The sequence below is a fragment of the Gorilla gorilla genome, chromosome 5 (assembly GCF_029281585.2).
Source record: "Gorilla gorilla gorilla isolate KB3781 chromosome 5, NHGRI_mGorGor1-v2.1_pri, whole genome shotgun sequence".
Lineage (NCBI taxonomy): Eukaryota > Metazoa > Chordata > Mammalia > Primates > Hominidae > Gorilla > Gorilla gorilla.
In genome coordinates, this window is record NC_073229.2 from 94216725 (window position 1) to 94242083 (window position 25359).

At 38.2% G+C, this 25359-nt stretch overlaps 1 protein-coding gene across 1 annotated transcript in view; it reads left to right on the forward strand.

The window, feature by feature from the left end:
• Window positions 1-25359, forward strand: part of COL19A1 (collagen type XIX alpha 1 chain) — a 337557-nt gene that overhangs the window by 237084 nt on the left and 75114 nt on the right. Inside the window, exons 17-18 of the mRNA XM_063707696.1 lie at window positions 15074-15136; window positions 23341-23382. Coding sequence (XP_063563766.1) covers window positions 15074-15136; window positions 23341-23382 — 105 coding nt within the window. The remainder of the gene's footprint in view (window positions 1-15073; window positions 15137-23340; window positions 23383-25359) is intronic.

The window sequence follows — 25359 nt, forward strand, 5'->3', positions numbered from 1 at the left end:
GCTATCTTGTCCTAAGCGAATATTCTTCATTGGAGGGAAACTATTACATAGAGATCTCTTGGATTTATTTCAATACATAAAGATCACGACTGAGAACAGTTTTTCAGTATGAGAGGGCTAAGCATCTCCCTCGGGAAGGAAATAGCACTAACTCCTGAGGAAACAGGTTCAGAGGAAAGAGGGATGAAGCAGACCAGGAGAATTTATTACCATCGTGAGCTCTGCATTAAGTACTGTATTTCCAGTGTCTTAGGGAATCCTTACAACTATCTTGAAAAGTAGAAATTATCTTCATTTTATAATGGGGTAAATGATACTTGGAAATGTCAAGTAACTTACCCACGATGACACAAGCAGTGAAGACAGAACTGAAACACAGGAACTGATCCCTAAACCTTTATTCTGCCAGACTTCAGGTATGAAAGACAAGCTTCTAGTTTACAGTTCAACTAAGATTATTCTTCCTCAAACATCATACCTAGAACAGTGTTTGATTTTTCCATTGCAATCAATGGCACTATCCTGACTCCAGACAGCGAGATGGTATAGGATAGCATAGGATGGCAGTGAGGAACTTAGTCCTTCTCCTCACTAGCTTGTCCTGGAACAATTTTCTTAAAGTTTCCTTGTCTCTATTTTCTTTTCTGTAAATTTGAAATAATAGCACCTACCCCACCTACTTTTTCCCACAGTGGCTACAAGAGCCCAATGTCATTGATATGAAAGAACTTTCTTCTAAATGTAAAGCTCTATCTAAATGTATCTTAGTTCCACTGTTATTATTCTGAACACCCATTCACACTGTAGAGAGAGGAGATTGTCTTCAATCAGTAATTAAACCAACACTTCTTTTCTCTCTTTACAGTTCTCCAAAAATCTAGTTAACAGAAATTTGAATGTCTATCAATGAATTGCTGAAATAAAAGATCACTTTGCATATGTCACACTTATTCTAGATACGTCATGAAGAGATCCAAAAGTTATTCCCAATTAGGTAACAATAACAACCAGGTCTAAAGAGTCAGTGATGTTTTTTCTCCTGAGATTTACAGCCTCTTCCTTGCTTGTGGGGCTTGCTCCTTTACCATCTGAGCTGTTGCATTTTATTAGTTGTGATGTTCTCTAAGTCTCAACTGTCCTTCCTCACACTCCAATAAAAGCTTGTCTTTTTTAAAAGCCTTCCAGTTATCTGAGTAGCATAAGCAGTGGAAAGTAATAGACTTATGTTATGATAATGAGACTTGGAAAGTCTCAAGACTTGGAATGCCTTTGTTTATTTCAAAGTATTCTGGTTTTTAGTTCCTTTGGAAAAGAGAGGAAAGCAGCTGGAAATGAGGCGGAGCAGGAGAGAAAGTAGGAGAATTTAACTAATGAGCCATTAAAGGAAGTAGGTATTAGCCCATCCATTTGACATTAACTTTACTTCTCATTCATCATTACTGGAAAAAGCGTTTATTAAAAACCACACTAATTTAAAATTGTGTTATTATTTCTTCTGTTACAGGCAAGACTTTTTATTTTCTTTCTTTTTTTCTTCTGGTATTGTTTTTATGCATTGTTTCATTATTGCAGTATGAGAATTGAGCAGTGGGCTCCATTTGTCACATTTGTGTGCATAGCAATTTAGGTTGAAAACAGAAATTCAAAAAAATCTGTAACATGGGGCAACAGCTCCATCTACTGTTTCCGTAGGAAAAGCTCTAGTCAAAGAATGACTAGCTGAGAGGAATGGAAATTTTTCGATGTTTGAAGCTTATTATAAATCCATATGATTTTTTAAAAATTATTTTCAGGATTTTGTTACATTTATGCTTACCTTGAAATTTAAATGTAAGTGCTATTTCATCAGCAGTCATTTTCAATGTCAACTTGATGCTCTTTTGAGGTAAAAATCCATACCTACTTCATGGATCTCTAAACTGCCCTTCTATTGTACAATACCAATAAAACTCTGCAGCATTAATTTTTGGGAGCTTACTCCAACAAAACATATGCTTCTTTTCTAAAACAAGTCTGATGTGAAACATGTACATTCATGTTTCTATTTTAATTTTAACTTCAGTGTAGAACTTCTTCTACCTTTAAAGCATGAATCATTGCACAGTCCTGAAAGTTACAATTATACATCGGTTTGCACAATTAAAAGAGTAAATTTAGGGTGTAAAATTTAATTCATTTACTAAACAAATACTTACGGCCTATCTACCATGTGTTAATCACTATTACAAACATTGAATATACAGTAGTTAAAAACACAAAGCAACAACAAACTACAGACAAGGTCTCTACCTTTCTTTATAACTTACTGTCTGTGGTGAGGCAGTACACCAATGGTTCATAAGCAGTTAAATAAATAGACAAAACAATTTCGGTTTAGAGTGAGGTGCTATGGGGGAATAAACTGGGTAATGTGATAATGATTTGGAAGGAGGAGATGTTCTTCTCATTACCATCTAATTGAGGTGGTCCAGGGAGGTGTCTCTGAGCAGAAGACATTCCTTGAGAAGGCGCTGGCCGTGTGAGGGCCAGAGCAAGAACTTTCCAAACAGAAATATCAGGACTTGCAAAGGGCTTCAGGTGGGGAAAAGCTTGATGTATTCAATAAACATAAAGGAGCTAAGAAAAGAATAGTGCCAGAAAAGATTTGGGAGCTGAATGGCTTCATCATATAGGGCCTTATAAGAATAGAAAAGAAGGGTTGGGGGGCAAGTGGAGAGATACACGTAGCCATGAAATAACCAGTTACATCTCCGTTTTGTAAGTGTGTGTGTGTGTGCATGTGTATCTGCAGCGGTTTGATTTTTTTTATGTGATGAAATTACTGTTCCTACTGATTCAAATAAATTATTCTGAAGGTAATATTGTTTTTAGCCCATTATCTTTAGTCTTTGAGTGGACAGGGAATAGGCTTGTTTGCTGAAAGAAAACAAAATTGACAAAGGTTTGATTGTAGCCCATTTAATTTCAGTCTTGTCTGAATCCACTGGATATCACATTGGTCATTAGAGATGGAGAATTTCATCACATCTAAGTCTTTTCTTTTTCCCCACAGCTAAATCTGATGTTTCCTTTCTGATAGGCTATAGGTTGAGTCAGTTGAACAGTTGGGGCAATGAAAATACATACCCTCAAAACGCCATAGAACTAAGTGCCTTCCGGCACTTGTGCCCCGTTATCCATCGCTGTTCTCAACTCGAATATCTTCCGTCTCCAACTTTATTTACTATGCACTGAAAACTGAAAGTGCAAAGTTATTATTTTCAGCATATAGCAGGATCCACCTCTAAAACAATTTAGTGTCCCAAAACACATTTTTGGACTGCTGAACAAAGCAGATGACAAAAACTGTCTCAATGAAACATTTGATTACTTGGTAAAATACCCTCAGAATACCTTGAATGTGACTACATGCATTTTGAAGCTCATCATGTATCAATGGGAATCCAATTCAAATTCTTAACATCCCTTCTAGAAGCTTGAACTGATCAGGGCTTAGTCATGTTGCTCAGTTTTCCTTTCAGCAAGAGAACCACAATCTCTTCTGTTAAATGACTGAAGTCTGTGCAATGTAATATCTTCAGAGAAAATGAACCTAACAATTTATTTGAGTCAATGGGAATAGGAATTTCATTTCTTAAAAAAAAGTAAGACGACACTTTCTCAGATTTAAAAATATAGACACATAAGGCCTATGAAATGGAGACATGGCTAGTTAATCATGTTTATTGCCACTTGTCCCTCATGGGGGTAATGGTCCCAGACAAAACAGCTGTTCCCAACATTGCTAAAATTCCAGTGTCACCTTGTGTGACCACAGAATACATAGACATGCATGTGAGGCAGCTGGGGATATCAGGTTGAGATTTTGAAAACTAGCTCTCAGGTTTTATTTTCTAATTATTTCTCTTTTTCTCTCCCTACGGACAGCAGCAGTAGGACATTATTAGTCACTTTCTGACTTCCTGTGTTTTTTACTAATAGTGGTAACATTATGGTGGAAAAAATATTATATTTGTACAGCCACTGACTGCTTGTTTCATCTTGTATTATGTTCTTGAAACCAACTATTAAGACATCTGGACTGACATGTGTTATTTACAGCAACGATGAGACAGACTGTTTGAAATCCTTGATCTGTGGTCACCAAACTTGTAATTAGTTGTGATAGTGCCTGGATTCAACATCATTTCTTTGTGTTGGGTAAACATTAAGATTTGAGAAGTCAAAGGCCAGTCAGATTTATGAGAACCTTAATTTTCAGAAAGGGAGATTTGTTTCCTAAATAATCTTATAGTTTGCATTTGATGATATAGTTTCCAAGAGGATCTCCATACTGTATGTAATTTTACTGCTGTATAACTTTGTGAGGTAGGCAAGAAAAGAATATTTTCATTTAATAAGAATATTCTAGGTCCTGATGAATAAGGAGCTCAGCTCAATTTTTGCAGTCAGTTTTCTCTGCACATCAGTAACTACAGCTTAGTATGATCAATGGAAAGACTGAAGGAAATTGTATAACTAGAGAAGCAACAAGTTTTCAGCATTGTCTAGGGGACCTAAAACATGGAAGAAAAGTTGGCAGAAAATAAGATTTGAAGGGTCTTCAGCTATGTCTGTAATGAATTCATTAAAAAGTAAAAAGACCCAAAGCAAATATCGCAAAATTGTTAATATTTGACAACATAGGATTTTGGACTCATTGCAATTTATATTATTTTCTGTACTTTTCAGCATGCTTAGAATAGTTCAAATTCATTTTAAGAAGCAGGAAGAACATTCTATGGGATTAGTAACAGTTAATATCACTGATTACTTCTTCACTGGCTGATATCATCAGTATCTTCTCCTTTGACTGAAATCCTTTGTGGAATGGGGCCACATATTTTAAAACTAAAATTATTAACTATTTTTTAGAACTTTCCTGAGCACACTGTCTATAACCATGGTGTTCAGCTGAGCCAAGAATTGTCATTTGTAGATTTATCATTAGCACAACCTATAGATAAGGGAGAGACCTTAACATCACACATTGGAGTTGAAAGTGAAGACCACAATCACCCAATTATTCCAGAGCTGCCCAGAATGTCCCCAGCTATTCAAGTTGTGCACGTGCTCTTGGCCTCTATGTAACTTGGCAGTGTATAAGCTAGTGCCACCAGCCTGGTTATCTTAAGTCCCAGCAGTGTGCCTTGAAACTTGCATTTTCTTAACTCAGGAAGAGTTGTCATTCTACCAACACTTTTAAAGAGAATGAATGTTATCACCTAATTACAGTAAATGGAAACTCAAAGCATTCATAGGTGCGGGCTGCCTGTGGGGTCCATGTAAGCCATCTTTCCTCCAGATTTTGGTGGCATATTGAAAAATTCTTGAGGTCAAACAAGGGGATGGAGGCACAGTTGTTCCTAAGGTATGGTTTTTGTTGGTGGTGATCTTTTGAGGACACCACTGGATACAAATAATTTGTTTCACACATTCCCCTCCTTGCTAGTTTTCATGCCCCTGTGGCTTTTATCACCTTGTACTGGGTCATTGATGTTGCATCTGTGGGTGGCAAGGCACTCTAAAGATTCCTGCTGCTCCTTATATTGCAGGACACTGACAAATAATATTTTTCCTTTTTCAGGACATACTGGGGAGAGATGAGTATGAAACATTTTATGGATGGATAAGCAGAATAGCAGCATTCTTTTTTTTTTCTAACTATCATGCCATGGAAATCAGTCAAAATGCCCCACTCTATCAATAAGGCAGTGGGCTTTACACCAATTAGGTTGATATCTGGGGAAATAAGTACCTTTAAATATATTTTTTTCTGCCTTAGAAAACAAAGTGTTAAAAAACCTACAAGCTTCCTAGCATAATTTAGAATATCTGCTTTTATGAAATGGGTTAATTATACCCATTGAATGCGTTCACTGTCACAGTCTCATCCTCCCACTTCTGTTCCCAAATGACAAGTGAAACCAGGGACTGTGCAATTTTGGAAAACAATCAGATCACATATTGAGTATTTTGCTTATTCATACAACCATGAACGGCCTATGCTTGAGTTCCCTCAATTACACAGCTCAGTATGCAGGCCAGAAGCAGACAAGCCCAGCTCAAGTGAGCACTTTCCTGGAATACACGGGGGAACAAGTTTGAAAAATGTCCAAAGTGGCAGATGTGAAAAATTCTCATTCAACATCCAGAGCTGCCTTTGCTGCAATCCTTCACCTGTTAATCGCACTGCCTCTGAACTTGTGAACCAGGGATGCTAGCGATATCTTAGACTGAAACACTTAGGAGCTATAGATCTTTCAAGGTATGGTGCCAGTATGTGCCAAAGTGGGGGAAAAGCTAGTGAGACAAGACAAGATCATGGATCACAGCACTGCTCAGAATTTTCAGACATTCACCAAGAATAAGCATGTCGCTGCCAGCTTCCAACTAAACTGTTATTATCTTTTGTAGGGGAAATTCCCAAAAGATGTCCTTGATAAATGCTTAAACCATTGTACTGTATCACTTAAATTCTTCAGACTCCTGCAATGCTAATACACAATCTCTCCTCCACAACAGAATACAATGGCACTATTGTAGTCTTAAGTGAAGGATATTTCATTTTCCCTGAGTGAGACAACTTTCCCACAACTGTTATCCACTGCAATTTCATGCTCCTTGGAGTTTCTGTGCACCAAAATCATCCCCAAGCAATATACTCTCTTGATTAGCTAGTATTTTATTCCACCTCCTTTGACTATATTTATTTTTTCTTTTCTTCCACCATCTTATAAGTGCGAAGGCTCCTTGCCCTTCATTTGGCATTATTGAAACCTCAAAAGTTATTTAAGATGCTGGTTGAGATTGCTGACTTCCTTCCTTTTCCATCTCAGCCTAACTCTGATCTTTCTTTCTCCTGCTCTCTTTCTAGTAGAAGCCCTCCATGATTTTGAACTTCCCTGTGTCTCTGTGTTGTTCCTCTCTCTTATCCTTACCCTCCTCCCATTCTGGTCACTTTCCTCTTGACTCTTCTTGTCATCCAAGTCTTTCTTTCTTTCTTTCTTTTGGAGATGGAGTCTTGCTCTGTCACTCAGGCTGGAGTGTAGTGGCGTGATCTCGGCTAACTGCAACCTCCGCCTTCTGGGTTCAAGCAATTCTCCTGCCTCAGCTTCCCAAGTAGCTGGGACTACAGGTGCACGCTAACATGCCCTGCTAATTTTTTGTATTTTAGTAGAGACAGTTTCACCATGTTGCCCAAGCTGGTCTCGAACTCCTGAGCTCAAGCGATCTGCCCGTCTTGGCCTCCCAAAGTGCTAGCATTGCGGGTGTTAGCCACTGTGCTGAGCGCTTTCAAAAGGCATGTCTACACCAAGTCTCAGACCATTCTTTTTTTGGCCCATAGTGATTGATTACGTCATTAATCCTGTGATCTTTCACCACACAATGCCCTGCTCGATTGTTTAAAAACCAGCTTTAAGATGATTGGTATTTTATTTTCCCATCATCCTTCTCACTGTGAGGTGGTTTAGGGGAAAGAGTTAAAAGATCAAGGCAGTGGGGTCAGACAGACCTGAGTTGAAACCTAGCTCTTGTCTACTATTTATATGACCTTGAGTCAGATATTTAGTCTTTTGTTATGTGTAAAATAAGGAAACACCACCTCACTGGACTGCTGTAAGAGCTAAATGCAATAATGCATGTACCTCACACAGTTGTCACTTTCAAAGGGTAACTATTGTTATTTATTAATATTTTTGTTATCATTTTCCTCATTTAATCATTATTTGCCATCTTCTCATTATTTTTGTCTTTCTTTCCCAGGATTTAGGAACTACCATTTCCAAAGCAAAAGGGTTGATATTTTTTCTCTTTTATTATCATCTGCATGTAAATTTTTCTTCTATCTGCTTGGCTCCCCTCCTTCCTATTTTCCTCTGTTAAAGTCTTTATAGAGAAACTTCATCCATCTAAGAATGTTGGCCTAAATATATGCATATACATATTCGTCATCTGGAAAAACTCATTAGATTCTATTTTCAATGTGAACAAACACACTTGAAAACATCTCTTTTAAATTGAGAGCATTTAAGTTTCATAACTGTATTCTTTTGTATTGACCAATGAATGAAACAGGTCCATCAGATTAGCACTGAAACATGAATTTTCCCTGAGCTTATTTCCATTTGAGTCCCCACCACTTACAATCCAAGTTAACCCGAAGACTTGGCTCACAAGTCATTTCTCAAAGCCTCTTTCCAGAAAGTGAAAGCCCTCAGCCTAACGGTGGTGGAGGCAGAGACGCAGTCTGCAGAGTCCTCAGCCTCTCTTTCCTACTTGGTGCTGTCTTCTCCTGTCCTTAGCCCCCAAGGGCCATCCCTTTATTCTTCTCCTTTCCTGTCCTACCCGCCTTGCTCTTGGGAAATATGTAATGAACAATTCACATGAATCTATTAGAATGGAATGATTTTGGACTTGGTTCTACCATTCATGTGGTTTGGGGAAAAATCTCTTAGTTTTCCCATCTGTTAAATGGAAACTATAATAGTACCCACTTCAGTTGGTTATTATAAGAATCAAATAAGATAATGCATTTTACAGTCACATTACCCTACCACCCAAGAAAATATAAGTGAAAATACTTTTAGAATTATCCAGAGCTGTGACAACATGAACCTTTAGTATTATGTCTCCCAGGAACATTTGCATTTGATCTGGCAGTAAAACCTAACACCAAAAAAAAATAAGACTTTCGTTAGGACATTTTGGGCATAACCTGGAGAGTAGGCAAGATATTTGAAGGAAAAAGACCTCCTCCCAGGAACCTTTAAATTTCACCTATATGTGGCCCATGTTCTCTAGGGTGACCCATTTAATCCCAAGTATGAGAGCTTGAGGTCTCTATATTGAAATGTAAGAATAATATAAATACTCACTGAATCTGCTCTTGGCTTTAGGAATCACATTTTATAGTTCAAGAGTTTCTAGCAGTTGTTGTTTTTTTTGTTTGTTTGTTTTTTGGTGTTTTGTTTTGGTTTTTTTTTTTTTTTTTGGTGGGGAGAAGGTGTTGGTATCCCTTTAGTCACTAAAAATTCACAACAGAAGTATTCGCAGAAAAAAAAATCCATTACAATTATAACCGCTTAATTTATGTAATTAAACCCCAAGAGACACTGAAAAAAATTTCATTTTGAGTAAATATTAAGACAGAGAAAAGGATGTGTGACTTTTTTAAAAAAAGAAATTGAGTCCCCAAATATTTTCTATCTAAAGAACATTATTGATTTTTTTTCCCCAGAATTACTTTACAACTTATATGTTGTAATTCTGGTCCAAAAATCCATCCATGAGCTCTTTTCTACTAACTGGAGCTCACTATAACTATGCTTTCAATTAACTAGCCACATTCTTAGGTTAATCTAAATCTGTTGGTCTTGTCTTTTATAAATTTGGAAGAAGCAAGCCCTTTGCTCTGTTTGATACCATTTCTAACTAAAACCAAAATCAACAAGCAAAAAAATGGCTTTCTCCACAGACTTTTTCTTATAAAAGCAATGATTCTACCGAATTCAACAAACATTTGGTGCTGGTGATGGGAGACAGATACTGCAGACTGTAGTGTGCTGAGTTTAAAAGGATCAAAACTCCTTGCCCTCACAAAGTTTTTGTTGCAACTGGGAATACAAACATGTACATAAGCCACTATACTCAACGTAAATGTGCTTTACTAAGTTATGTATAATGTGTTATAGATGGAAACATAAATGAGAGAAAAGCTCATTTGACATTACCTTTTCCAACCATTATTATTTTTTCATCTCACCATTCCTATGTCTGAATTTAGGCTTCCTAATGACTGTTTTTTTTTCTTGAATACAAAGGGAAAAATAATTACTGATCTCTACTTTTTTACAAGCCATTAGAACACTGGAAAGGTTTCTTGAAAATTAGTCCAAAGGACTTTCCAACAAGCATTCTATCTATTCTTACAGAAAAGCGATTTTTTAGCACTTTTGAAGAGAGTTGGTTAGTACAACTTCCTTCACAGAGGTTTTTGGTATTTCAAAGATTGTTCTTGAATTTAATTGAAAACCCACGGGGCCAAAAGCAGTTGTGTGTAACCTGAAAACATGTATTTTTGAATCCAGAAAAAAGCTTCCAATAGGAGATTGAAGAGCTATGGTGCATAAGTGGCATCTGGATGGCTCAAGGAGACTCAGTCAACAGAGATGAAGAGGTACAGGGTACTTTTAGAGAAAAGGGAGAAAGGAAAATAGTTCAAGATTGAGGATCAGAGAGTGAGCAGGTGATTTGACTAAGGAGCCACAGAGCTCCTGATTCACAATGTGCAGAGTGTGCTAAAGCTGGATCAGAAGGCTCAAGCTCTGACTTGCACAGACAGCTTATGGCAAAGAACAGTGAGGGAAAAAAAGGCAAAAATATTGCTCTTTAAGCTAAGTATACCGGGTGAATTGGCTAAAAAGTGAAAATGCAGCTAAGACTAGGACTAAGGACTATGGTTTTTAACAGAGAACTCTTCCCAACTTTTAAACTTTGGGAATGTGCAGCCAAAACTGAAATATACTAAGGGAATGATAATGCAAATAGCTCATCATTTTTACACTACATGTCTGACAAGACCGGTGGCAGACATCATGGTATTTCTGTTTTCCACCTCCAGCAAGATTTAAGCCAAAAACTATTTAAAAGCTGCTAGAATTATTGCTGAGAGTATATACTTCCCAAATTGAATATAGCTTTAATTCACTTTATCACACCTGCTGTAGTTCTTTGCAGTAAGAAACGACATCAGGATCTCTATCCACACCAGGTTTATAGGCCTCTCAGATAATTATGAATCAGTACAGTTAGGTTCAGAACAGTTGTTTCTCCCTGGAGTTCATTAGCATATTTTAGCTGCTCTGTAATTGTATACTCACCACATTAATCCAGATGTCCTATATCTCCCAATCCCATACAAATAGAATAAAGAAAATCTCCATAAAAAACAGACATTGTATAGCCATGACTTGTGTACAATCATGTTGTGGGTCACTGTTATAAGCAAGATATTGGGACATTTTTCCTTTCCATAAACCTTTAACCACTTTTCCTAGTAGAGCTCCTAAGAGCAAAAGCCAAGGCTGACATGCCCTCTGCAGTTGGCCTCTCTTCACCACTGGGCCTGGGTCATCTAAGTGTCTTTTGATGGGTCCTTGTAAATGCAAACCTCAGAGAAAGGGTTCTGTCAACTGCCCTAGAGCATCTACACCACCATGTGATGCCGAGAGATCTGTCACTTACCACAAGTCTTTAACTTCTTTCTTGGAGTTGATTGATAGTCTGCAGGATAGACAACTCTTGCTAAACTTGGCGACAACTCCTTGGATCTTCTCCAGCCATATTTCATACCAGAATAGAAGATAGAAAAATAGCACATCTCTTGGGATGTGGCTGATAGGATAGCCACCAATTCTGAAACCCCAAGCTTGTGTTCCAACTGTAAACAGAGTTGCTTTTGCAATTTAAATGCTTATAGCTTATTTATGACCACTATCTTTGACAGCGTTAGAGCAACCAAGTGAGACACTGCCTCACTGACTATAGTCAGAGTAGAGGGGGACTTCCAGAAGACTCTAATTGGCATCTCTTTCCAGTCTCTGAAGGGTTCCTTCGGACCGCTAGGAGAGTTTATATAAAGTATTGCCTGCAGGGTAGACGGTTGGCTGTAAATTTCTGTCACATTAAACTTGCAATTTGTGGTACCCAAACTATCCCAGTGACTAAAAAAGTGAGAAAGAAAATGTCATCATAAATACTCATGATGAGATTAAGTGGTAGAACCTAAAACTTCAGATCAAACCCATTTCGAGTACTACTTTGAAGATAAGACATTTTGTGACAAAAGCAGAACATATGAAAATGTAGAAGTAATTTTTATGGGTTTATTAATCTTGTGGATATTTGAATAATAATGCTCAACCTTTTCTGTAGCCTCATTGCTCTTGGCATTGTTTTTAGTGAGTTGTGCCCTTGCCTTTGTTTTTAGAGGGAGCAGCTGCACTGAGCCGTGCATATTCTCCCACCCCACCCCCAGTGGTAAGCTCAGCAGCAGCCAGATCAGGATCCTGCATGAGAAGTATATACTTTGCTTATGAAATACAGCTATCCTCTGTGTGCATATGACCAGTCTGTAAAGGATCATATACCATTTCACCCAATTTTTTACAAATCATTATCGTTCTATTGTTTTTACTGTTCTCACTTACACTGCTACCTGTTTTATTCCGTGCAAACCCTACAACACATTTGCTTTCTTGCTTCTTTTCCTTACTGCCTCCCAGAACCCTTTGGGAGGCTTCACACTTCTTGTATCTCAGACCACCTGCTCTCCCAACCTCTACAAACAAAGATAGGATACATTTGAATACAGTCACAGACTAGGAGAAATGTTTTGTGATATTCAGGGATAATCTCCCTAACATGGGTTAAGAGACTGTATGAACATAGATGGGAGATACAAGGAGTAGATAAAGAGGCCTCTCTCAACTACACGATATGACTACAGCTAAAGGTAATGTGTTCACTTTCTCGCCTCCTGCACCAAGCACTGTGAAGTACCTGGCAGAAGTGCTACGTACAAGTTTTGTTGATTTTTTTTCAATTTCAGTAAAGTAAATAGAACATAGAAGAGTGATCACCCAGTATTCTCTAGGGTACACACATCATCATGATAAGAAAATTACTGCAAAAGTGATTTTTGGCTGAGTTTGCCTTTAAGTTAAGATAGTAGAGTAGACGAGAACTGGCCTTGGGCCCAATGCTGATGTTAAGTATTAGCCCTGCCGCTTACCAGTGGTGTGACCTTGGACCAGTTAAACATTTCCAACCCTCATTTTCTTTATCTTTGAATCAGAGAGAATGATGGGACATTCCTCGTGTCATTGTAAGGACTAAATTAGTTAACTCCTGCTGTAATGCCTAGCACATAATAAGCACTATATAAATGTTTGCTATTAGCCGGGCCCGCTGGCTCACGCCTGTAATACCAGCACTTTGGGAGGCCAAGGCAGGTGGATCACTTGAGGTCAGGAGTTCAAGACCAGCCTGGCCAACATGGCAAAACCCTACCTCTACTAAAAATACAAAAATTAACCAGGCATGGTGGCACATGCCTGTAGTCCCAGCTACTCAGGAGACTAAGGCACAAGAATCCCTTGAACCTGGGAGGCAGAGGTTGCAGTGAGCTGAGATCGTGCCACTGCGCTCCAGCCTGGGTGACGGAGTGAGACTCTGTCTCAAAAAACAACAACAAAAAAAGTTTGCTATTATTATTTGACTGATTCTGCTACTCTATTTGGGAGAACTGTATTATTAATTTTTATGTTATATTTAAGAGTTCTAATAATTAAGACCCTCTGTTTTAACTAGATTGAATATGTATGAAGTTAAATTTACCTACTTCATCACTGTTCTTTGATCTAATCAGCCTTGTCATCAACACACACTCACTGAATGCCTACTATACATATACCCCTAAGCCACCTCTTAATGCTACTACATATGGTGTCTAAAATTCCTCCTTGCCTCATTATATATTTGCAGAAGGATCAATATGTATGGAACTTCATGTCTCCTGACTTTCAAGAATAAGATCTTAACTTGCATGTTCTTAGCTAGATACTTTGTGTAACAACCCCCCCACTCAATGATTGCTTTCTTTCTTTACTTCCTCTAACTGACCTAGAATTCTTTACACAATGCTGGCTGCTGAAAAGTTGCATGAAAAATATATAATGCCATAAGAATTCTCTTCTTACAATAGCTCCGTTATTGTTTCAGCAAGGTAACAGCATCGTTTGTCTTTCCAATCATAGGCAACACCATTACTCGTGAGGCCCATTATTTTCTCAAGAATTATACCAGCCTGCTTCTAAGTATCCATCACCTCATTCTTGTGCCCTTTATGTTTAGTGGCACAATGCAAAGGTTTTATATTAGAAGAGATCTTCAGTCACAAGCTGCTCATAAGAAACACCTGGTGTAAATGTTAACCAACATTAATCTTTTCTGTATACCTAAGGTGTTACCTGCATCAGTGAGTGCAGCTAACGATTGCTTCTTAAAATTTGTCTCCACTTTTCAAAGCTTTCATTCCCTTTGAAAAATATTAATCTTTGTATAATGGTGCTGTTTGATTTTGGCTAATCATCTTCCTTCTGTGTCTTATCTTATAAGGTAACATGTTAAGAACTTGGTCTCTATAATATTTTCTCTCCTCCTAGCTTTTGAGTTCTGGATGAAATATGCAATCTCTTTTCTGAGATAGTTGAACCTATTTGACTTGAATTACTTAATCTAAAATAATGCTAATCTTTGTGTTTTTTTATGGCCCTCACCCCAAAATATAATCCCTGAAAAACCTGGAAAAGTCTTCTTTCCTTTCTTCCTAGAAGCTTTAGGGACAGCCAAATGTATTTGCTTCTTTCCTATCCACTCCAAGCCCAGCATAGTGCTTACTGAATTATTTCCAGGTCAACTGAAAACTATCAATATTTAAATTTCTTAAGCCTGAGATTTTATAGCACACATCTTTTTTCTGGCCCAAAAGTCCATGTGCATCCCATTTTCTTACAACTAATTCAAAAAAGTAAAGCAATCGAAAAACATTTTTTCCCATATTTACTAAGTTAATAACATGTGGGAACACACAGTTCTATAGTACATTGATCAAAATCCTGTGAGAAGTGCCAAAAATAAACTGAAGAGCTATACCCTCTTCTCTGGGAGGGTCTTATGGGTATAATTCCTTTCAATAAAGAATATGCTGAGGGCTGACCTTCTGGTAAAATGTTACATGCTCCCACTTAGGACCTCTTTTTGGATTCATGCAGGATTTAACCTAGAAATATCTTAGGAGCCTGATGATAAGTTAATGCCCGAGTATTTCTCTATTAATCAGAATATTTGACTAAATAGACACGTCCTTTTTCTTCACTATATGATTTCAAGAGTTCTTAGATATGTTATTTAAATATTCATTGTTTTGGTAAATGTGTATATATTTGTCTTTGATTTGTTTATAATACAGGGACCTCCTGGAATACAAGGAATACACCAAACTCTTGGTGGATATTATAACAAGGATAACAAGGTATGGCTTCTTTTTTCCCATAATTTATAATACATAGAAATTTTATGTGATTGTATTTTTGAAAAAAAACTTATTAATTCCTAACTTCTCAGACTTTTATACATGATCGCATGTATTTATAAACATCTTTCCATACTGAAAGCTATGTTTTCAAAAACAAAAATAAAAAAGTATTTTGTTCAGTATCTTACAAATCTAGGGTTTTATCCTAATAAGTTTTTTAAAAATTTTGTTCAAAGTTTGCTAATGCAAAACATTGTGTTCCACCGTCAATAATATCATAGATCTAGCCTCTCTGAGGGCAGAAAGAAATTATTTGATACTTTGAAGCTCTGGGTAGCACAACAGGTGATAGACTTCTTATCAAAACCAATAGGTGATGCGCCAAAATCTCAAGCAAATATTTGCATACTACAGTTCAAGAATGAGAGTCCCCACCTTTCACAGGGAATTACATTTAATTTCCCCGCGGTTTTTTTAAATCACATTTGGGATAGGTGGAATGCTGACGTGGAAGTATCCAAATGGCAAAAGCAAGGGAGTTTTGTTCCAGATTCTACAAGGAGCATAATAGAGTGGCAGCCAAGAGAAGATCTAGGTGAGATCACTGATTGATTCGTCATTCAATGACAAATATTTGGGGTCTGATCACTTTGTGTGAGGCATTCTGTCCACTGATTAGGATACCTTGTATACATAATGGTTCATCATTGATTTCTTGCACCACAGAAAGAATTGGAGACACTTCCCTTTATGTCTTTCTTTTCCATGTTCTTACTTTCCCTTCCTGTAATTTTTTCTGACAGTTGTTACTCCTCTTTGTTTAGAAATCCCAAAGAGAAGTGTCAAAAAAATTTGTTAAATGACTAGCTAATTATAAAATCCCAGTTTCTCTCTCTTCAGAACAAGGTCAACATAAAGACTTAGATAATTTATGGTTGACAAATTTAAAATCAGATATGGAAAGTTTTTTATACTTTATAAACTTGATAGTGATGCTATTTTAAATTCTCTCCTTTTTTTAGGTTTTCCAGGGAGTATTATATTAGGAAGAATGTTTGGGATATATTTCATGTTTCTTTATTAAACACTTCTTTAATTTCGCAACCTACTCATCTGACAAAGGGCTAATATCCAGAATCTATAAATAACTTAAACAAATTTACAAGAAAAAAACAAACAACCCCATCAAAAAGTGGGCAAAGGATATGAACAGACACTTCTCAAAAGAAGACATTTATGCAGCCAACAGACACATGAAAAAAATGCTCATCATCACTGGCCATCAGAGAAATGCAAATCAAAACCACAATGAAATACCATCTCACGGCAGTTAGAATGGCAATCATTAAAAAGTCAGGAAACAACAGGTGCTAGAGAGGATGTGGAGAAATAGGAACACTTTTACATTGTTGGTGGGACTGTAAACTAGTTCAGCCATTGTGGAAGTCAGTATGGCGATTCCTCAGGGATCTAGAACTAGAAATACCATTTGACCCAGCCATCCCATTACTGGGTATATACCCAATGGACTATAAATCATGCTGCTATAAAGACACATGCACACGTATGTTTATTGCAGCATTATTCACAATAGCAAAGACTTGGAACCAACCCAAATGTCCAACAATGATAGACTGGATTAAGAAAATGTGGCACACAGACACCATGGAATACTATGCAGCCATAAAAAATGATGAGTTCATGTCCTTTATAGGGACATGGATGAAAATGGAAATCATCATTCTCAGTAAACTATCGCAAGAACAAAGAACCAAACACCGCATATTCTCATTCATAGGTGGGAATTGAACAATGAGAACAACACATGGACACAGGAAGGGGAACATCACACTCTGGGGACTGTTGTGGGGTGGGGGGAGAGGGGAGGGATAGCATTGGGAGATATACCTAATGCTAGATGACGAGTTAGTGGGTGCAGCACACCAGCATGGCACATGTATACATATGTAACTAACCTGCACATTGTGCACATGTACCCTAAAACTTAAAGTATAATAATAATAAATTTAAAAAAACTAAAAAATAAAGTGGTTTATATACACAGTGGAATATTATTTAGCCATAAAAAGAATGAAATCCTGTCATTTGCAGCAACATGGATGGAACTGGAGATCATTAAAAAATAAAATAAAATAGGAAAAAAAACTGTACTAGCTTTTTCAAAATATTAAGGCTTAGCACAAGTGAAAAAAAGAATGCTGAAGCATGTTTAAATTTAATCAATTTAATGACACCTGTAATGACACCTGCTGTTATAAAATAGGATTTATCATAAATGCTTCAAAATAATGAGAATAAGTTGGCTCTGATGTCACAGTGTCAGCCACAAAAACTTAAAGAACACACTATATTACTATCGCCCTTGGTATAAAATATACCGAGTTGCTACTTAGCTACTTAAATATTTGCTATCCCTTGCAAAACTTTTAAAGCTTACATCTTTACAGGTCTCCCAACACTACTTCTCTATACAGTTTATCTTGCTGATGAGTCAGTTTTCCCTTAAATGAAGATATATGGAGCATTTATATTTTAGAGTCTAAAGTTGAGAATGTAAATTTTTAAACTTTAAGGTTATATTTCAAAAAAAAAAAAAAAAAAGAAAGAAAATGGGCACTGACCAGAGCAGCTGAGTGGAAAATCTTGCTAGTAACAAACCAGTACTTTGAACTTAATTATTAACTCACCTAAAAGAACCCTAGTTATTCTTCTTGCCATTACAGAATAGAGGCTCACAGGTATTTAGTCCACATGTTCTCTAAATGTGACTTTAAAGCTGGAATATGACTGGATAAAGAGAAAGGAGTATAGCTGTTATCCCAAATGATGCACTATAACCATTTAGCATTAGAGGCTTTAGATCCATCTGTGAATTAAGAGACAATAACTTACCAAACACTCTATTCTGTTTCCTTTGGGAGTAGTTAGAGCCCTTACACCAAGGCCCCACCAAGAAGGATGGAGGTGGTGGGACCCACCTTCCCAGCACCCACACTGCCCCATGCTTCTGTATTGTAACCACCTTCTTCTCGCCCTCAGCTTCATAAGGGAAAAGCCAAATGTGCTGTGATGAGCACGATGCATGTTTTCCATTGGCATTGTCTCCACCACCTACCCCTGTATGTTTTTGGACACTGAGATTGTTTCATTTTGCAATTTGTAGTGTGCCGGATGGTCTGACTGTAGCAAATAAGCACAGAGAAGTGGGGCCTGAGTGAAACCTTCCTAGAGATTAAATAATGGACCATGTATTGAGACATAGCAAGTGACACTCCAAGGTTAAAATAATCTTCCCTTTTAAATTGGCATTGATTTATGTGATGTCTGCACTGGAGCCCTAGACCTCAGCTCTTCAACTCACAGTGGCTTCAACGGTCACACAGCCCAGATTCTGCTGAAGCAACTACCCATGGGAGAATGAGTAACAGACTACTCATAAACTGCCCCTCCTCATTCCGAGCTCAGAGAGCCCATGGTTCATTTTCCGGTCCCAGGATCCTCACTTGCCCTCTGGCCCCCATATAGGAACCGATCTTTTGCTCTGCTGTTTTCCTTATGTCATCTGGAGGGAGAAGCTCAGGTATAAGAAACCCTCTCTCCTCACAGCACAAATCAAAAAAGGGATGGAGAAGGAAAAAAAAAGCAAATGAGGAAGAAAAAAAAAGCAAATGAGGAATAGAGAGACAGCCTAAGGAGTGAGGTCAGGAAGATGGATATGAGTGTGTTTATGTGGATTTTTGCATGCCCACTTATGGATGCAAAGAATAAAAGGTAGATTTCTCTCTCTATCACAAAAATAATGTGCAAAACAGCTGCTCCCATTTTGCAAGATTGTTTGCAAAGAAGCAACAATGCTGAGCATATTCTTCCCCTCAAGGAAAATCTGCTCATGTTCCAGTAAACTGCACTTCATTGTTTCCAGCTCTGGGGGTTTTAATAAAAATTTGATAGGCTCTGTCAACTACTGAAGCCATCAGACCCACAGTTCCTTACTACACTTTAGATGGAGAAAAAAAAAAATACGTTTTATCTGCGGAGGCCAAGTACTGGTGGATTTTATATTTGATGTTGTTTTTAAAGCTCCATATTGAAAATGCAGAGTTGTGTTATCTTACATCACCACACTCGGTCTCAGCTGTTGGAGATTTATGCTGTGCCTCCCAGCAACCAACTCTTGTATTCATTTCTCCAAATTATTGATCCAAAAAAAAAAACCCATTTGCTAGCAAAATAATCTATTTTTCTTTTCACATATTAAATCATAACTTCACTTTAATATCCACAGACTAGAAAGGACAGAAAGCCTTTATCCAAAATCCAATAGACAAGGCCTTTCCAAGCAGTGAGTTAAACCCAACGATGGCATATAAAGTGTTGGCTCCCTTGGAGACACTGCAGGCAACCTTCCTGGGCCCAGAAGATTGAGAAATAAAGTTTAGGTTCTGACTTCATTGCTCTCCTTCTCTGTGCCCCAGGCTCCACTGGCTTTGAGGAACGTTGTGGACTTAGGCACAGACATATGGACTTTCAGATGTTGGTTTGATTACAGACAGCCCGCCAACTCACCTGAGTCTTCCCTTCCTTTCATGACCCTCCACACTTGTGGCTGGTGAAATGGTTTTTTGCAGATAACTAAGAGGTTCGGCTTTGAGCCAGCCTTAGGCCTTATTTTCAAGTGAGCACAGCTTTCCTAGCCCACATATTATGTTTTAACTTGCTAGGGCTGCCACAACAAAATATCACAAACTGAGTGGCCTAAACAACACAAATATATCATCTCACAGTTCTGGGGGCCAGAAGTCAAGATGAAGGCGTTGTCAGGACCACGTTATCTCCAAAGGCACTAGGGAGGAATGTCTTCCAGGTCTCTGTCCTAGCCTCTGGTGGTTCCTTGGCCATCTTCACTTCAAACTATAGCAATAGTGATCTGAATGGGTACCTCTGTATATTTTGTTGTCTGAATATTTCTGTACCTTTTAGGTTTTCTATCAGCACATGTATTTTTAATCAGAAAAATAACCTTAATGGAAAAACCACATGATTAGAGATTACTGGCTCATTTGTCCAACAGATATTTATTTAATGCCAGGGGAGGCTTTCATGAATGGCATTTCATAATAGTTGAGACCTGATTAATGACTAGTTTCTGGCCAGACAAAAAGGTGAGGGCAAAGAGTGGTGATCTGGAGGCTGAGATGGGAATGACCTTGGTCAGTTTAGGGAGCTGAAAAAAGACCATGACAGCTGAAACTTCTGAGGAAGAAGAGTGGCCAACATGATGCTGGAGAGGGAAATGAGTTCAGGTCATGCAGAGATTTGATGGTGATATTAAAGTTTTGAGAAATGGAGGCCAGAATGTCTTTTGAAGGTATTTCTCTGATCTTATATAGAGAATATGTGCGTCAGGAAAGCAAGAGTGGATTGTAAAAGGCCAGTTAGAGACTCACTGCAATCCTGGCAAGACATGATGGTGGGCTGCCTGGGTATAGGCAGGTTGACTCTGTCTCTTAAGAGAAGAGAAAACATTTGGGGAGGCAGAGTCAACCAAACTGGATGACTGATCATGTACAAGGAATAAGGATGAGGGTGATTATATTAGTCTGTTTTCATGCTGCTGATAAAGACATACCCTAGACTGGGCAATTTACAAAAGGAAAACGTTTCATGGACTCACAATTCCATGTAGCTGGGGAGGCCTCATAATCATGGTGGAAGGTGAAAGGCACGTCTAACATAGTGGCAGACATCAGAAGAGTTTGTGCAGGGAAACTTCCCTTTATAAAAGCATCAGATCTCATGAGACTTATTCACTATCATGAGAATAGCACAGGAAAGACCCACACCCATGATTCAATTACTTCCCACTGGGTCCCTCCCACAACACGTGGGAATTGTGGGAGCTACAATTCTAGATGAGATTTGGGTGGGGACACAGCCAAATCAAGTGGTATTGAGAATGACACTCAGAGAGGAAGAGTTCAGGTTTTCTTTCTTTCCTTAATTGTTTTCAATTGTAGAATGGAATTCCTGCTCAATTTAACAAGAAAAACTGCAGAGATACATTAGAAAAAACTGATTCTTTTTCTCCCACTTCTGTACTAAACCATATTAGCAGCGTGATGTAACTCTATTTTGTTCTCTCATATATGTGTATTTGTTGCATTTTTTGTTTCAGTTTTAAACTTGTTGAGTATGAATTGCTTCTAGAATTTACAAGTACATACATCAAGTAGAAAATTAGATATACGGGTCTAAAATTCCTAAGGGAAGTATATGCTGGGTTTATAAATTTGGCTGTGTAAATATTACCTAAGCCACAAAGGTAAATAAGAGTGCTGGGGAGAAAGTGTTGAGTCACAAAGAAGAAAATCCTGAGGAAATCCAGCCTCTAACAGATGAGGGAAGAAGAAGTCACAGAGATAGGAAGAAACCAGGAGAGTAAGCTATCATACAAGCCAAGAGAGTGACAAGTATAGCAAGAAGTTCAATTACTGAAGAGTCCATTAGAGTAAGCAGCAAAGATACTATTATTAACATTAGAGGGCCACATCAGTGGACTGATTGGGGCCAGTGTCAAATACATATGTGTTTAGGAGTAAACAGGAGTTACGTAAGTGGTGTCATATAAAAAATTGCACCTGACAAAGTTAAACAGGCAAGGAAGACATTATTCAAGGCTATTGCAATAGGAGAGAGAAGGCAGACTTAGTCTGAGCTCAATTCCACTGAAACAAAGTTCAGGAGAGTTTTTAAGTATTGATGTAAGAAAGAGAACACACTTCCTTGTGTTTGCTAATTGGCTTTACCCAAAGGAAGAGTAAACTTTCTCATATCTTTGTGACAGGAAGAAGGTTTACAACTTGGCACAAGGCTGAAGTTAGGCTCCTACCCTCCCACAGAGCCTGGAAGATAGTGGCACTGTCTTCTCCATGATTACATTTTAAAGGGATGGCTCCCAGGTCCTTGAGAAAGACGTTCCCAGATTGTAAAACTAACAGGAGGCTTTTAGAAAGATTTACATCTCAAAGGGATAGTGAAAGAACTTACAAATACAGATTTTCTAAAGCGATTGGTCTCAAAAAAGAGAGATCAGGGTATGGAATTAGGAACAAGCCTGTCCAAAGTTGATTCCAGCTGAGGGAAACATTAAGGCTGTCTTGGTCAGTGGACGCAAAAAGCACTAACTACCCTTTTGAGAAAATTGTCCAGAAATGGGAGGAAAGAGAGTAACTTAAGGGAAATGTGTGCTGGGGAACTGTATGCTCTTTGTGTGTTAAGTTTAAAGAAGGTAAAATAGGTAGGTAGTCAGAGAGAGAAAGAGAAGTGTTAAAGAAATTGGCCAATTTTAGCTACATTTTACTTAACTTTACCTAATTGGCCAATTTCACCTGATAGCAATAGGTAACATTAATAAGGAAAATCTCCTAAGAAGGCAGAGGGCATGGGAATCAGAGGATTTATAGAGGAAACAGCCATGATAAGAGATGAGACAGCTCATTAACTACACCCAGATGTGCATGCACATGGGTTGGTACATTCATTGGCAGGAATTAGAAGTGATTACTGAAGCCTGGCGCAGTGGCTCATGCCTGCAATCCCAGCTCTTAGGGAGGCAGAGGCAGGAGGATAGCTTGAGCCCAGGAGTTCAAGACCTGCCTGGGCAATATAGTGAGACACCATTCTCCACAAAAAGGAAAAAAATAAAATAAAAAAAGTGGTGCCTGAGAACTTGCATTTTTTTCAGTGTAGTTGCAGGCAAGGTCACTTGCCCAATGACTGTAGAGTCTAATGTAGTGGTCTGAGAACAATAAAGAAGACTTGAGAGTAGGGAGAGCAGATCAGAGATGCTCAGATACATGGAGAGGCCAGTTGAAGTGGCCAGATGTGGATTTGGAGTAGTGAGTATTTATCCCCAGAGGTGTGATGTTTCTCCAGAAGCAATCTCCTTAAGAAGTCACAAAGAAGATGCATGGGGTGTCCAAAGCTGGAATTATTTAGAAGAATATTTAACAGGAATATTTAACAACAGGCGAGAGAGACAAAGATGTCTGCACAAATGACCTAGTATCCATAAAAAGCAGTTACAGAACTATTATCTGACTGCTTATACTGTTACAGATTGAATGTGTTAAAAATTAGTGGATTTTTCTTTTGTATTTTAAATTGTTTTTCACCCCTAGGGAAATGATGAACATGAAGCTGGAGGCCTGAAAGGAGACAAGGTAATCAGATTTTTTTTTTTTCAGATGGAGTCTTGCGCTGTTGCCCAGGCTGGAGTGCAGTGGCACAATCTCGGCTCACTATAACCTCCACCTCCCAGGTTCAAGTGATTCTCCTGCCTCAGCCTCCCAAGTAGCTGCGATTACAGGCATATGCCACCACTCCCAGCTAATTTTTGTATTTTTAGTAGAGACAGAGTTTCACCATGTTGGCCAGGCTGGTCTTGGACTCCTGACCTCAGGTGATCCACCTGCCTCAGCCTCCCAAAGTTATGGGATTACAGGCTTGAGCCACTGCACCCGGCAGTAATCAGATTTTCAAAGTGAATAGAAGGGCCCAGTATTTTATACGGACTTACACATTCCCATGTAGGGGGCAGCCCCCTGGCAGCAGTTGGGTTGCATCTCTGGGAGGGTGTCCAGCCTGCAGTGGGCAGGGGCCTCCGCCTGCCTCCTGACCAGGCAGTAGGATTCGAATCTGCTTCAGGGTCCAGCAAGGACTGCTGAGTAGCAGTTGGCTATAAGAAAGAGAACATATCAAGGGGAAATTACTGTAATAAGATAAATGAAATCAGGACACAAGACTTGTTTTGTAATTAAATGTGAATCCGTGTAGGTGGCAAAAACAATCTGAAGACCCCTTTGGCAAAATGCCTCAAGCCCAGGCTCACTATTTTGTGTCTTCCTAATTACCAAAACATAAGCTGCCCTGGCAGCCATTTTTGGTGGGGTTTTATACCGTCCAGTAGTGGTTTAACCAAATAATTATTTCAAAATAGTTTTAAAATTAAGACACTGATAAATTTCCGTTGCATTCCCCTTGTCATTCGCAGGTTTAATTATCATAGCTGTAAAGATGACAGATTCACTTCCCCATTCAATAAGATGTTTCACTCCTGTTTGATTCTGAAATTGTAATGACCTTGGATTCCATGTGAATGTGCCATTGTCAGAAAAAAATGCACATTAAATCTACAGGCAGAGATGAGTAGTTTGAAAATACTCTGAGGGAATGTGGCCTGTGAATGCTACTTTCATTCATTCACCTGTAAAAATTATCTAGATTGAGGGCAGGGGATTTTGACATGAATCCAAGAAAATATGACTTCTGTGTCTTATAAATCAGTGCAACCAATCCATTCAAAAAGTCGTACACCCATCACCAGAAGTTACTGCTAAAAGATAGTCTCACCAGAAACTAGGAGCTTCTTATAGATTGATGATTGAAAATGAAATTTTCTGCTAAATAAATAAATAAAGGCTTGACATTCTGAAAAAGACATCCAAAAATTGATTACACAGCAATGATAAGTCATTTGTGTGAGTTAGATTTTATTGCTAGTACATTAACATTATTTCCTGTAACCTAATAGCTAACAGAAACCATACGCCACCATAACCAACGCATTACATTTTAAGCAATGACTTCTGGACATATGCAGGCTAAGGGGAAAAAAAAGGAAAAGAAAGCCACAAAGCTTGTCACATAGGACAGCTGAGCAAAGAAGAGTGTTGTGACTTTTAAAGTATTTAAATGATGATTCATTTCTTGAAACAAAACAGCTGGCTTCTGTTTTGCTGTGTTCATTAGGAAACATATGTTACTTAGACATTCTTAAGACCTCACTGATGAGAAATTTGATTCTGTAAAACAGGTGTGTTTCAAACTCTAAGGGCCTTTTCTGTTGCTCAAAATCTTTTCTAATTGCTTCAGAATCTTAAGTAGAATTAGGAAAAGCCAGTGGCGTAACTGCTCCCTCCTCTCACTCAAATAAATAACATAGAAGAGTCTACAGGTAACTTGATGCAGTACATGATATAAAGAGACACATAAAAAAACTTTTAAAAAGCGTGATTAACAGGAAATTGCCAATAAACAATGCATAAAATAAACAAAAATTACAGGTGGTAGCTCGCACCTGTAATCACAGCACTTTGGGAGGCCAAGGCAGGAAGAACTTTTGAGCCCAGAATTTAGAC